The sequence below is a fragment of the Saccostrea cucullata genome, unplaced genomic scaffold, assembly GCF_032062105.1.
Source record: "Saccostrea cucullata isolate Sc308-1 unplaced genomic scaffold, CSIRO_AGI_Scuc_v1 ctg1607, whole genome shotgun sequence".
Taxonomy (NCBI): Eukaryota; Metazoa; Mollusca; class Bivalvia; order Ostreida; family Ostreidae; genus Saccostrea; species Saccostrea cuccullata.
Window position 1 is genome coordinate 1 of NW_026918816.1, and position 15,665 is coordinate 15,665.

The window sequence follows — 15,665 nt, forward strand, 5'->3', positions numbered from 1 at the left end:
ATACTGTCCCAAACTAAGTTTTACTGTATGTTATTTTGGTAAATATTTTCCCATTTTTCTTGACATTTTGGAATTATTGTCTTGTTTAATATTTTTTCTATGTTCTTTAACTTGATATCTTCAAAAGTTTCCACTTTATTAGTATCTCTTTTTATAAGTAAATTATTATTCAATTTATAAGGGAGTTTTGTTTCGCTATTTGATACTGAGCTGTTTCTTTTCAGTATTGGATAAAACAGTTTAGGAATGGCTGATTTTATTTTACTATATTCAAATATCCAACATCTTTTGTCTACTAATTTATTAAAAATGGTGTCTTTATATCTAAAACAATTTTCAATTTGAAAACAACATAATTCCAAATGTCTTTAATTTTTAATAAACCACTTTTAATAAATGATTCCACATATCGGCTTTTCCCTTGGAATCGTATAAGTTTATTACCAAAGAGTGAGAGGTTAAGTATTTCCTCTCGATTCTCTGGCACAAATTTTGACTGAAATTCGCTGTATGCGATGAGTGCTTTCTTATAAAAACTAGACATGTTATTTAATGTTCATTCTTTATAATGTCTTACAGTTAGATAATTTTTCACTTTGAATTCTAGAAAATTGCTGATTTCCAATTTCATTCAGTTTGAGTTAATGAAGGAATATATATATATCAAAATTACATATTTAAAAGATAGCTAACAAAAAAACATTGTACAACATCATAACATAACAGGCATTAGCTAAATTAAAAACAGAACACCTTTCATTGTTAAATTTCAAATTGCAATTTCAAAATAAACGTTGATGAAAATTCATGGCAATTCATATGAACTTCAATAAAATCGATACTTAAACAATAGTGAAATATAGAATACGTAACAGTTAGCCAATCGCTTTTCAGACATTGATTATGGTACGATATATATATATCTGGCTGTTGAAAGACCATTTAGCAGAATTTCACAGATTCACGAGAACGCGGCAGATTTTTATGCAACAAAAAAAAATGAGCAATCAGTGGGTTATCACTTTAATTGTAGGCTTCTTAGCTTTATCTAAAGCTACCATTATTTCTAAGAAATATGCAGCGAATCTTGAATTTAATGATAAGAAGTCAAACAATGACATTTTAGGGGAACATGATGCTAAATCGTTGACTGAGTGCGCCGCAATGTGTCAAAGGGAGTGTGTGTTTTTTGGTTTTAATCCTAAACTGAAGAAGTGCCGTACCCACAAGAAAAGTCTAACGTCTGGTACGTCTGAGGAGGCCGGCTGGAGATACTACTCAGATAACGGTATGTATATTTGGGTTTTTTTTATTCTCTTAGCTTCTTTGATTTTTTAGGTCCTTCTCGAGGGGACAGGATTTTTTTTATCAAGTTTCTTGTATTTTTTTTTAGATTTTTCTAGCATGCCCAAAGATTGCAAAGATCTTCGAGAAAATGGACAAACCATCACAGGGGTGTATGACATATACCCCTACAGAACATTAACCATTCCAATAACTGTCTACTGCGACATGACCACGATGGACGGTGGATGGACGGTAGGTTTTTAATTTTATAATTAAAAGTACTTAATATAACACACCTTGTTTTGGTGGTTTTAAGGATTGTAGGATTGTATTGTAGTTTATATCATAAAAAATTGATCCTACGAATGTTCGAAGCAATAACTTGAAATGTAATGTATGCTTTTTTTTACAGGCAATTCGGAAACGCGTAGACGGGTCCGTGAGATTTAACAGGACCAGGACGGAATATAAAAATGGCTTTGGTTCACCAGAACAGAATGTCTGGATTGGTAAGTGTAAATCGGTTTCAAATAAGAACTTTTTATTCCTTCAAAGTTTTAAGATAAAAAAAATTCTTGTGGCAAGTAAAAAATTATAATGCGTAATAAAGATCTAAAGTTAAGACCAGGTAATGTGTGTTCTATGATATTCAGATATCGTGTTTAATTGATATTTCAAATAATTAAAAAAAAAATAGAAAAGAAAAATATCATTTAGCGGCATATTCTAATGAGACCAAATTTAGCAATGTCTACAGCTATGGAAAATAATTTGATTTTTCATTACGGTAGATTCATATAGACTTTATAAGAATTAATTGTATTCGAGAAACTTTTCAGATGATTTCAAATATATCTTAATACAGGGAATGACATAATCCATAAATTAACGAAAGAAAACACCTCATCCCTGTATGTAACCATCACTCTCCAGAGTGGTACAACGCTGTATGAACTGTACGATCGATTTTCTGTCTCTGACGAAGCAGGGAAATATCAACTCTTTCTTGCAGGACCTGCCGAGGGAACTTTAGGTCAGTGTAATCATGTTAAGTTCTTAAAATCAGGTTCGAATTACGTATATCATCATAATTATTCTTTTCTGTATTGAAAGATTATAAAGTTCTTGAAAAAAAGAAAGATGTGTTTTTTTCTGATATTATGTATACTTTTTTTGATTCCACGCTAAATAAACATGTTTAATATTACAGAATTTCATTTGCAAATACAATTTATATACTCAGCAGATATTGAATGTGTTATTGTCAAGTAGATATAATTTCTAATTATACATTTTATGTACAAGGAAAATTATGTTATTTTTTTTAAACAAATAAATCCAATAATAACATTTGTTCAACATTGTTATTCAGCTTGGGTTTCCTGATTTTTTATAATTCACATTTTAACTGATACGGAAAAAGTTTACAGAGCATGTTAGTCTGATTTCCAATGATTCACTTTTTTTATTACTACGGAATAGGAAGTTTACAGCGCGTCATTAATTTTACGAAAATTTGATGATAAAAAAAAAATTGATCGGATAAATATTCAAATAAAAAAAGCTTGAAAGCCAAATTTTAAAGACATAAACCCGTTTCACATTTCCATTTATTTAATAGGAAATCTAGCATCTTAAAACATTCACAGATGCACCATATTTTATCTCGTTATTAATGATTTACTTAGTATGGCATGTTATACCTGATTAGATACACAGTCTCCGAAAAATATTAATATTTCATTTTGTGATGCTTTCTTAAATTTCTAGTGACCTTTATCCCCCCCCCCAATAATACCATGCTTAAAAAGTGAAACACGTCTGTTGTTTATTGTTACACTAGAAAGGATGCTATGTGAATTTTGCAGGTTTTTTGTCTTGTATTATTTTTATCTCTCTTTACAAGAAACAACACTTTAAACTGTGTATTTCAGACGTACTTCAGTATTAAGATTAATTAGATGTTAATTAATAATTATTATCTCTGTTATATATTTTCTCTAATTCTGCAGGTACCAGTATGATAGACACCAGGGATTCTAAGACCGAACTAAATAAATATTATCACTCTTCCCAGCACCTAAAGCTATCTATCTTAGAAGTATTTCAGTTTTATTATCGACAATAAGATTAAAAATATATAAATCAATTCACTTTGTGACTCTTTTTGATTGATTTTACAGGGGACAGTATGTTAAATTCAGGTATTATTTTACCACGATCTGTCTGGGATATTCTTCTCCACCCAGACAGAGATCAGGACGAGTATAGTGGATATAAATCTACTGATCTATTTTAAACAAGTGTCCGTGTATATTTTTCTTTTTTAATTCTACAGGAGACAGTATGTTGAACACCGGTGATCCTAATTACCACGATCTGTCTGGGATGTACTTCAGTACCCCAGACAGAGATAACGACAGGGATGTTGGTAACTGTGCTACTGCCCGTAGAGGAGGCTGGTGGTTCAACGCCTGTCACTACGCCTTCCTAAACGGTCCCTGGTCCTCGGAGTCCTGGATCAGACCATGGTACCCCACAGTAACGAATGGGACGTCAGTGAAGGGGACCACCATGATGGTCAGACGTCACTAGGTAAACATCATTACATCTTAATATCCATTTTTTTTTCTTTTTGTATCACTCTGAAATTTTCAGTAATAAAAGTTGTTTTTTTTAATAAAAAAAATATGTTATCATACATTTATCTGTGAAGTATTAATTTATTTTTTTTAACAGACGAAAGATCATCCATGGATTACGGAAACCCCCAAGAGACGATTTTAAATTAATTTTTATCGCTGAGTTCTTTTTTTAATATTTAACATCAAGTAACAAACAGTAAAAGAAGGTGGTTGAACGGCTCTGTAAAGCGATACTGGATGTATTCAGTAAAAGATGTATTTTATATGTGTTGTAATAAATTTGAAAATAGAAAAATTTCGTTCTTTTTTCCAAACACTGATAAATGGAGATAACTGGACGGAGAATTAGGATGAAGATTACTTTTTTGTTAAACCTATTACAGTGGAACCTGTTTAATCCGACACATGCAATACTCTTTACTGTGATTTCAGCCATTTAATTTCATTTGTCATTTATAATTATCTCAATGATCTTTACACGCTGCAATACTACATCTTGTTTATTCCAACACATATATTTTTAATCTGTTCCCCGTGCATGTCGGATAAAACAAGTTTCATTGTAATAAAGAAAGATACACCAAAGGTTTTTTTTAATTTTTGCCAATAGATTTTTTAAAAAAACAATTTTTTATAATGCATTCTTGTTATTATTGAATGGTTTTTAATTATTTAACAATAATCAAAATAAACACTAACACATGTGAATGCCTTCTGTAACTGCCTGTTACTGAAAGGAGCAATAAATCACTGTGACCACTTTTCTTCACTAGCCACACAGTGGCTATCAGTAATTAAACTTTAACTTGAAGGAGATAACAGGTCACTAATGACCATGAAATAGGAGGTGGAGCTTAGCTCTTGCAATTTTATCTTTTGATTCAGAATTGAACCTATTTTACTTCATTAAAAACCTAAATAAAGAATAGAACCTATTCTTGTGAATATTTTAGGAAATATGGAGAAAATCCAAAGCTGAATCTAAAATGTCATATATTTCTAGCTTTGGCAGACTCGTTGTGTATTATTGGGTTTTCCACAAATACTGTAAAGTAAATCAGACAGTTGGTGGTATTATTTCAAAGGATTTAGCTCCCTTGTTTATTGACCAATTTCTCTGAAAACTGGCCAGAATGCGTCACAAATGTGTGTTCACAAAACCGTATCTCGGATTTTTGATATCTTGCTCAGTTCTCGAATTATTGGGGGTGTAGAATTGGGCTAATAAATTGGTAACATTGAAAGACAAATGAATGTAACTTTTGAATAAGAAGATTTATCAAAAATTTGAGATACGGTTTTAAAGTTCAATCTTTAATCTACATTGAGGCAAAATCTTGACTTTGAAAGTTGGAATACAAAAAAGTTGATTTATAAAATATAAATGCACCAATATTTACATTAAAATAATAACTTTTAGATAAGATAAAAATGAAAATTTAAATTAAGATCATTGAATAGTAAATTTAACAAGCTTTCAAATGATATTTACTTTTAATATGATATCTTTATTAATGAAAGAATTACAAGCAAATTAAATTTTGCCCTTTGTAAACCTTTGGTGTATCCTTAAGATGTATATATATTTTTTAATCGACTGTAATGTTTTATTGTTTTTTTTTTATTTCAAAACACTCTAACACAGATCGGGGATTAAAAGGTTACATTTGTAATACGCGTTTTATTTTGACGTCACAAATCTTAAAAGCAAAATTTGAGATCATTTAAATTCATTATTTAGGCTAGAGATAATTTAAGTAAGTTAGAAAAAAATCAAATTTGCAAAACAAGACAAGGAGTTAGAAAAAAAAAATGAGCACCGATTCATTATTTTTTGAAAGATGTTATCTTATATTTGCAACTGCTTTTGCAAATAAAAAGCAAGCTAACATTAATCAATATGTTTGCTAAAACTTTTGTAATTATGAGACTACATCTTTAAAAAATGATTCAATATGTGTGACAAGTCATTCTCCTTTATGCAATGTGTATACGATGGTTTATATACTAGTATATCCAAAAATTTGATAGACTACAACTTGAAATTTGTTATTAAATCAATAGGAAAAGTTTTAGGAGCTAATGATAAAAATTCAAGAAAAGTTTGTGAAACAAAGAGGCTTATGATAAATGTTGTCGTTTGCAGGTCAAACACCAAGGTCAATATAAAGGTAGTTTTGGTACCAAAAGAAACGTTCCTCACAATGAGTCTACCTTCTAAAATAAAAACCATATAAGCAGCAACAGTTCAGTAATTATGACCAAAGTTAGAGATTTTCAAAAGTAGGTCAAACTGGACAAGGTCAAGGAGTCAATATTAATGATGCCCAAAAGAATTTCAGAAAGAATACACAGGTGAAATATAAAAGTCACGAAATCAACCAGTCAAAAGTTATCACAAAAGTTTTTTCAAAAGGTGGTCAAAGTCTGATGTCCAAATAAAAGGATAAAAATATAAAAAGAAAATATTGGTATTCAAGAGAAGCTCTTACCACAAGAAATGAACCGGTAAAATAGTTAACCCCTAGCACAAAATATTCAGTAAATACGACCAAAGTTTACGTTTTTGAAAAGTAGGTCAAATCCATAAGATCAAGGTTAAAGGTCATTACTGTTTGTACTCAAGAGAAGGTCTTATCAAAATATAAGCGTGAGGAGTATGATATCACTTGATTTAACTGTGTAGTAGCTATGGCTAAGAATAAAATTTTGAAAATTTCTTTAAAAGTGAGTCAAACATAAAGATCAAAGTCAAAAATACTTTTACCCTAGGAAAAGTTTTTACACGTTGAATACACCAGTGAAATATTAAAGCCATAGTTCATATGACCAAGGCTCAAATTCCAAATTCGAAATTGACCGTCAAAATAAAGAAAAAAACCTGTGAAATATGAAATTCATAGCTCAAACCAATTAAAGGCTGTAGTCAGGGCTAATTGATTTACCACTTACAGATAAATCAGGAAAAAATAGCAAACAAACAGACAACTGGACCGACCGTCCTAGGAAAATATATTTGCCCCTTATTTTTTGGATTACGGATAGAAATTTTAAAAACAACGCTTTGTGATAAAATGTTTGTATGTAGGTGAGAGGAGATCCCAGTCAGTTTCCTTGGAAAAATAACGAAACAATATAATGCACTGTCTGTCTTTGTGTACATGCTATTCATAGTTTATTTAAAACATGAGGATAAACCTAGATCTCTTCCGAGGAGACGAATATACAATCCGAAAATAAATCTTAATCTCTTCCGAGGAGACGAATATACAATCCGAGGATATATCTAGATGACTTCCGAGGAGACGAATATACGATCCGACGTTAACTTAAGAATACTCCATTTAATGATTTAGAACTTTATACACCATGCTTAATGAAATTATATAACAAAAGATAATGGTTGCAAATGTTTATTTTAATTAAAAGAGAATGAATCATTATGTAACAGAACACTCTTCATGCTCCAAATAAAATGGAGAATCCTCACAAATAAAGGGAAGTTTTAGTCCGTCTTCTCCTGTATAGTACGTGTAGTTTCTCTCAGTCACCCAGCGCCACCTGCCGTCGTTATGATAAGTCAAAAGGAGGCCAAAGATTGGGTCAACTGCTGTCTCGCCCTCATCGTTAGGATTCCAGTTCTGATACGTCACTGGTGTCCAATTATCAAAAATGAGTCTTTCATTGTCGTCAAATGTCAAAACATTGGCACGAAATGCAAATGAACCGTTGAGATCAACTTCTGCAGAAAAGGACAAGAAAAAAATTATATCATCTTCAAATTTGAAACATCACCGATACAATATGAGTTGTTGCTTTACATCCTGAATGCTCTAAAAATTATAAAATTTGATCCGCTGTATCCAAATTCAGTAGACATTTTAAGGGAAAGTATTCTCTTTTTTGCGTCGTGGTATGTGTAACAATAGAATATCTTCTAACGAGCATAAGCAAACCTAAGCCAAACTTTATTTCAATTTGAATAACAAAGGAATATAATGTTTATGAGTGAAATTAGAAATAAACAATTTTGATACACTGCAGAAATATATTTTATGTTATAAGGAACCTAAAGGAATCTTACATGTACAAGATAATGTCAAGGACACGAAACAGAGGTCAGGACACATGATTTTTTGTATAATCTTAACACCTTCCTTGATTAACTTAACTACTAGTATAGAAATAAGATAACCGCAAGGTTAGTGAAATTATTCTATATTTTCTCTGCTCCTACTCTGTATTGTTATATGGATCTTGATAACTGTTCGTTTTCTCCTTATGTTTCACTGAATGGAAACTAAATGGTAGAGGTCAAACATTAAGGATGCTCTAAACACTGCACATTAAAGAGTTCTGAATGCAACCTCTCAGTGTATTTTTGTGTTATATATTGATAAATTGCCTGCGTACATATTTAACGGGACCGAGTCTAACCGAGTGCGCATGACTTGGCGCAGCTTATTTATTTCATGCAGTCATTAGTGCAACAGTACACCTAAGCCATTTTTTTTTATTTTATTACAAAATAAACATTATTTAAAAACCCTTACTGGTCTAAAAGGGTGATTTTTACGAAATTAATGAGAAAAAAAAATGTTGAAATGGCCTTAACGACGTCAATATTTTCTGATTTTGTAAGAAAAGCATGACACTGGAGAATGGCGTTTGTGTACTCAGGACGTCCATGGATATTATACTTAAATCTGATGACAGACCATCCAAAGAAACATACCAGCGATCCAAAAGTTGCTATTTTACCGTTAAAATTGTGTGCCAATAATTCATCTGCACTGATATGCATTAATGCGGTCATTTTAGAGAAATTGGGCTATATTGAAAAAATAAGTTTCGTAATTGATTTTTAGACCAACTTAGATCTACTTTAATGAAAAAGAAATCTCTAGTGCAAAAATTAAACAAAATATAAAAAAATGAATTATTTGGCGCTTTTCCAACATTTTCCCATAGGGTTCAATAGTAACAATTGACACTTGAGATGACCCCAAAAGAAATTGGGACGGTAAGCATTCGATTTTTTTAGTCTTAAAACAATAACAGACAACAAAATCCCTCGGGCAGAAATACAGTGTTTAGACTCGGTCTCATTAAAATATGAAATGTTTGGTATTTGTAAAATGTAACGTGAAAAACCTAAACAATGCATTTTTCATGTTGCTGTACATACCTTTGCATTAGGAATATATTTATATTTTGAAGTTTTAACACCATGCTTAATGAAATCTGCAAAAACTTGTAAGAGAGAAAATGAATTTAGAATATAGTCCTTACTTCGCAAGCATAGTATTTTCATCTGATTGAAAATGTATTTCAAACTTCAGGTTTTTTTACAATATCAAAAATACGTATTGTTTAAAACAATTGAATCTTTTTTTTGTGTTTAAGAGAGGTTCAAAGTGTCAATCCATAAAAGCACTTTTACAGATAAAGTGTGTATTAGTTTATATATAATTATCATTTTATAAGAGACAGATTTTATATTTGAACTTCTAACATAAGTGAAGGGCTTTATATATGTATATCTGATGTATCAATTTAAAAGAAATGCCTTTTTGCTTATACATTCCTATGGCACGTCAAATTCACAAAAATGAGATAAACATAGTTTCACAAATGATGCACTAGGTTTATCGACTGTAAACTATAGTTAAAACTATCTGTAAAACTATTTTTAACGGTCTTTAACTACAGTATAGTTTATGAATGCTAATCTAAGTTTATCTGTCTGAATAAAGTGTTAACAATATATTTTGTTGATAAACATAGATTCACGTTTGTAAACTAAAAAATCGTAAACAATAGTTAAGAGTTGTTAATCATAGTTTCACAAATCGTTAAACAATATTTATCAGATCCTTAACTATAGTTTACGGTTTGTAAACTATAGTTTACAAATCGTGAAACTGTATTTATCAGAGAACCTTTATAGTTTACGGTTGTGAAACATAGGTTATCGCGTTAACTATGGTTTACAGATGTGAAATATAGATAAACGTTGTTAACTATAGTTTACAGTCCGTAAACTATAGTTTACAATCGATAAACCTAGTTTATCGATTGTGAAACTATGATTATCTCATTTTTTGTGAATTTGGAGTGCCATACATTCCTTATATGAGAAACAAGTTTTAAATCTAAAATACGAGTAGTTATATGAAAAATATACTTTATATTTTATAAATGTAAAAATGTTTGATCAGATCTCTTTAATATCAGGAAATTAAGATTTACTACCATCATTCAGTTTAAAATGTTTAAACTTTCCAAAATTACATATGGAGAGAAATTGGCAGGTTTAAAAAAAATTATTGAGATGACAAAAATGAAAATAAAAATCACCATTTGAAGATTTGATGCACTAATTTTAATAAGTAAAATAATTAATGTTTAGCTTGAAGAAATTGTTTCATCATGTTTGCAAATGTGGAAAAAAGAAATGCAATCATTTTTAAGAATAAACATTTTTTGTTGCTGCTGTTGTTGTTGTTCTTTAATCTGGCATAGCTTTTTTTCAAAGAGCCGCAGATTGATATCGAAAATAACTTGGAGTGTCTAAGTCTTTATTTGAGAGGAAGGCTTCTTGATTCATTGTAGCGACAATGGGTTTTTATAGTATCTGATCTATCTTTGTAAACTTTACTTTTAACAAACGATTAAAATCTATTTCATTGACTTATTCATAAACTGAAATAAATAAAGTTTAACTTGATTTAAGAAAAGAGAAACCAAACAATTATTAATGTAAGAGTTATCTTTCATATCTATTTTTAAATTCGTATGAGTTTCTTCCTTTTTTTTGGGGGGGGGGGGGGGGAGGGGGGGTTAGGGGTGGTTGATTCAATTTAAAATAACAAATATTCGAGTGTTTAACTTGAGATTTAGATTATGTTTGTGTTTAGATATTCGATGTCAAATTAATTTATCAATATTTAGATTATACAAATCTATCAACACTTATATAGGTTCATTTTACATAATGGTCAATATGACCTTAATTTACAAAACAATTCCATACATAGAATCCCCCTGTTCCCTGACTTTTAATATATTTCTGAACTTTTCCAATAGAGCCCCCTGCTGAAAATGACATTTTTACTGGAATTCAACATGGACGTTATCTTTTGGAAATGAAAGCACCACTCACATTGACAAATTCAAAACCTCTATCCGGAAAAGGGGAACATGTCAAAGGCTCCGAATTAATGGCGATCAAAACTGCCAAATGATATAAATAATACAATGGTATATTCGTCATCTAACAGATTATGTTAAATCTTTAAGATGTTCCCATTCTTACAATTTCATGTTTTCAAATTATATAATGTTTCATGTACTTCAATTCACACCAACAAGTCATTGTAAATATGCTAAAATGTCAATGATAGCGTTTGAGGAGTGAAGTTTGTTTTATATAATGCACTACGTGTATAACGTAAATATACCTGACGGCTTAAAAAATGTTATATAGTAAAACATGGGTTAAAATAAGATTCATTCCTTATATTTTTATTTCAGTGTAGACGATAAGACAATTTTTCTTACCAAAATGACTAAAAATTGAGCATATTTTAAAAGGCTAAACGTCAAGAGGAGATATTGATATATTTCTCCTTCAGAAAAAAACTATTACCTATTTTTATTTTTTTAAAAGTAAATAACCCTTTTTTTTGTTTTTTTAATTCATTATTCCAAAGGTGACAATATGTTTTACCTGTAACAATCCAACTCAACAGGGATGCTGCTACAATTGGAAGGCCTCTTGACATTAGTTTGAAATGAATACATTGGGTATGTCTTTAACCGTAAATAAATAATTAATCCAGGAAACAATTTCAGCAATTTTCTTTGAAAATGGAAATAATAGCAGAGCCATTTTGTGTAAACATGATAATGTGTCAATATACTCAATAAAGGAAAAGTAATTTTGTGTAAACATGATAATGTTCTAGAGAAAAAAAGTAAAGGTTCTAGTTTTGACTTTTTTCAATTTATAGGCATATATGTATTTTTGGAGTTCAAAAATAGTGTGTATGAATTCTTTTGACTGAAATTTATTATAGATATCAGATTTGAATAACTGATAACTTTATTGAAATCAAAACAGCAAACTTTCTTAAAAATAAAGTTATGAAAAACTCTTGAAGTAAAACCTGACGAGATAAATCATGAAGAGTTATTCTTCTTGTCTCATAAAAGCCTTTTACCTTTTGTGACATGAAATTAGACACAAGTAACATCTTTTTAAAAAACTTGCCAGTCTACATCAATCAATATCTGCGCGAGAAGGGATACACATTTGGGCAATAGCTTTGTGGTTTAAAATATATATTAACTATTTGAAAATGTTTGAAAACATTGTATTTAACTTGTAGAAAAAAAAAATCATTTCTACACAGCATACTTAAAGTTGTTATTCTCTTGGTGTTTTCCTCAGGTGGAGCGGTCTGCCCTTGGATCTAAATTAATTTCAAGCTGCATTGCAACACCTATTACAAAATCTGTTATCAAATCATGAATTATAAACATTTTAAAGATAGATATAATTTGATACACATTTTGCTAGATTGTGTTTTCTCCACTGAGGTAAACAGTAGTAATGTGTGTTCATCAATATTTTTCAGTTAAATTAAATAAAGAATGTGGCATCTGGGTAAGATTTCTTTATCATTTGCACAAAAATGAAATACTTATTAGAATTTTAGTACATATTTAACCTATTAAAACCTAAAAAAGCAAATCATTGTCATCAGAATGAATATTACTAAACACGTGTCAGGCGTTACTTTGAATACTTAATACTTAAAAATATGAGGAAATATTTTATATATAATAAAGGAATTATTCAACTTATATAATGCACAAACTGGCTGTTAAAATAAAAGCTTGAATACATATATGGTATGTATTAAACAATATGTTATATAGTGAAACAATATGGTGTGTATTGCTGAATACATATATTTGTATTGCTGGGCAGAGCTTGAATACATATATGGTATGTATTGCTGAATACATATATTGTATATATTGCTGGGGTTTTATACTTAAACATATATGGTGTGTATTGCTGAAACATATATGGTATGTAATATGAATACATATATGGTATGTATTGCTGAAAACATATATTGTATATATTGCAATTTTATACTTGAAACATATATATAAAGTGCTAAATAACGTATATTGTATATATTGTTTAACCTTTTCACTTGAATTACATATATGGTGTGTTTGCTGAATAATATATTTATGTATTGCAGTCCAACTGAAAACATATATGGAATGTATTGCTACAGATCTTGAATACATATATGGTATGTATTGCTTGAAGAGCTTGAATACATATATGGTATTTGCTTTAACTTGTAATATATATAAATGTAAACCCATGAATACATATATGGTATGTATTACTGAATCGAAAGACCACCTTTAAGCAATAGAAATAATAGCAGAGCTATTTTTGTGTTAAAAGAAGTTATTTTGCCACCATTAAGTCATTAAGCTGAAAACTTAAAGGTTTTAATATCCAAACTTTCTTTAATTTAAGGCATATATGCTGATTTAATGGTTCATTAAACTTTTAGTGCATTTTATATGAATTCTTTAAACTAAATGTTATTTATTTTAATATCCATTTGATTAACTGATAACTTTTACTGATCATAATTTCAAAACATGCAAACTTTATCTTAAAAATAGCCACAGGGGCTTTATGAATTTTTTTTTAATCATTTTGATAAGTAAAACAAGAGATTTATCAGAACCGTATATTATTTTTAAAAAAAATTATTAAAATGCGTTGTTTTTATTTTTGTGTATATGATTTTTAAAAATTAAAAATTACTACACAAGCAAGTCCTTGTGAAATATTAAATTTTCAATACCAAAAATGCCTGCCTTAAAATTATTATTATCCATGAACACAGAATATATACACTTTTTAGTTTTTTTTAAAGATTGACTTTAACCATAAAAACTTTTTAATGGCTTTTACATCATGAATAATTTTAATTAATTCGTTATCCTTTTTTTTGAAAACCTAAGTATCAAAATGAAAATCTTCAGTGATTGTTATTTCAAAATCGATTTTAGAAAAAAATCATAAACATAACACTGCAGATGTAAACACATTGAGAAATAGTTAATATTAACAGATGATCAGTGTTTTAAATCATTTGGAGACCCCCGTCCCCGATTAACTAACAGAAAAATATACACACACGACGTACACTGAAGATTTTGATGATCAATTATTTTTACAAAATTTATTTAACGCAAATGTTAACAAATTCAAAGTTATGAAACATTTTAAAAAATCAATTATTTTGATACACATTTTGATACAAAAAGAATTGAAACTGAATATGATAAACAAAATGTGTTTGTAAACGTAATAATTAAATTTACGCAAGGATTGTTAAATTTTGACACAGAAAGTAACATTGGTTAATATCCCGCATTATATTAAAAATTATAATAGAAAATTTTTACTTTCTTTTTTGATAGATTTTTGTGTTTTATCTATAATTAATTTATTTTCAATCATGATTTTAAAATGCATACATGTATAAATTTTGAATTACAGAGCGAGGAACTCAATCACATTACATCAATCTAAAAGCCGAAATCAATGGCGTTAGAAATATTAATGTGATATACTGTCTTTCAAAAAATATAAAATAGTTTTATATTTTATAATAAATCAATTCAAGATTTTTGGAAATATTCAACAAAATTTTGTGATACTTTATTGTCCAAACAAATTTTGTATAAAATAAAGGTTAAATATTTAATGTTTCAATGCTAATCATGAGCGGCGATGGCCTAATGGATAAGGCGTATATGGTAATCCTAAGGTCATGTATTGCCCCCACTTTGGCGATCTTTACATTTTTTTTTAATTTTGAATTTCGTTCTTTTTGATTATTTTTACCATATATGGTATATATTTATAATATTGATAAAACATATAAAAATAATTATTTCACCCATATAAACAATATATGCGTAATGTGGCTTAATTGGCTGGGGCTTAATATACTTTGATTTTTGTAGGACCTGTTGTAAAGATAAAGATGTTTGTTTATTTATTAAGGATCATAAAACCCGCTGAACCTTTAACTACTGTGTTGACTCTTGTGTTTAAATAAGTTAATCAAAATGTAAATGAAGTGAACCCTTGTTTTTACCAACATTAAACCACCATTCACAAAGCCACCTATATTCAGTAGACAGGTCATGTTTGGCATTTTGTGATACATATATGGTAAAATGGAATATTGCTAGAAATTGATTGCGTTTTATTTGTAATAGCTTCTTTAGTGTGCATTTCAAAAATGCCTTTATAACTTTGAAAAATAAAATGACAGTTATTTATGGACAAATTGCTAAATTTGCGTCTGGCTAAAAATTGAAGTGAACTTATACATACAAAAGTTCACCAAATTTAGTTGACAATCAAAATGATCAAAAAAATTTGAACCAAATTATATGTAGAGTTATCTCTCTTGTCTTAGAGAAGCTGTTTGTGACACAAGGAAAACTATATAAATTAACCTAATGTAAAAGGCTGGAAGTAATCTTTTTTTTTTTTTAACTAAATGAATAGATACAGTAAACGTTATAAGTTGAATGGAATTTCACAAGTTATTTTTTTTAAATCATATAAGTGTGAATCATTCGGAAACTAGGTAACACAAACATATA

At 29.2% G+C, this 15,665-nt stretch overlaps 1 protein-coding gene and 1 long non-coding RNA gene across 2 annotated transcripts; both read left to right on the plus strand.

Annotated features, from left to right (window-relative positions):
- Positions 1-1,033: 1,033 nt before the first annotated feature.
- On the plus strand, positions 1,034-2,673 carry LOC134271629 (ryncolin-1-like; the record flags this gene model as incomplete). Its single annotated transcript, XM_062753842.1, has 5 exons — positions 1,034-1,288; positions 1,394-1,539; positions 1,700-1,796; positions 2,153-2,320; positions 2,660-2,673. Coding segments are annotated over 5 exons (680 nt in total), but the record flags the coding sequence as incomplete, so codon positions are not given.
- Positions 2,674-3,502: 829 nt separating this feature from the next.
- LOC134271637 (uncharacterized) lies at positions 3,503-4,219 on the plus strand. The gene is made up of 2 exons (XR_009993060.1): positions 3,503-3,882; positions 4,027-4,219. It is a non-coding gene; the product is annotated as an uncharacterized LOC134271637 (long non-coding RNA).
- The last annotated feature ends 11,446 nt before the right edge of the window (positions 4,220-15,665 follow it).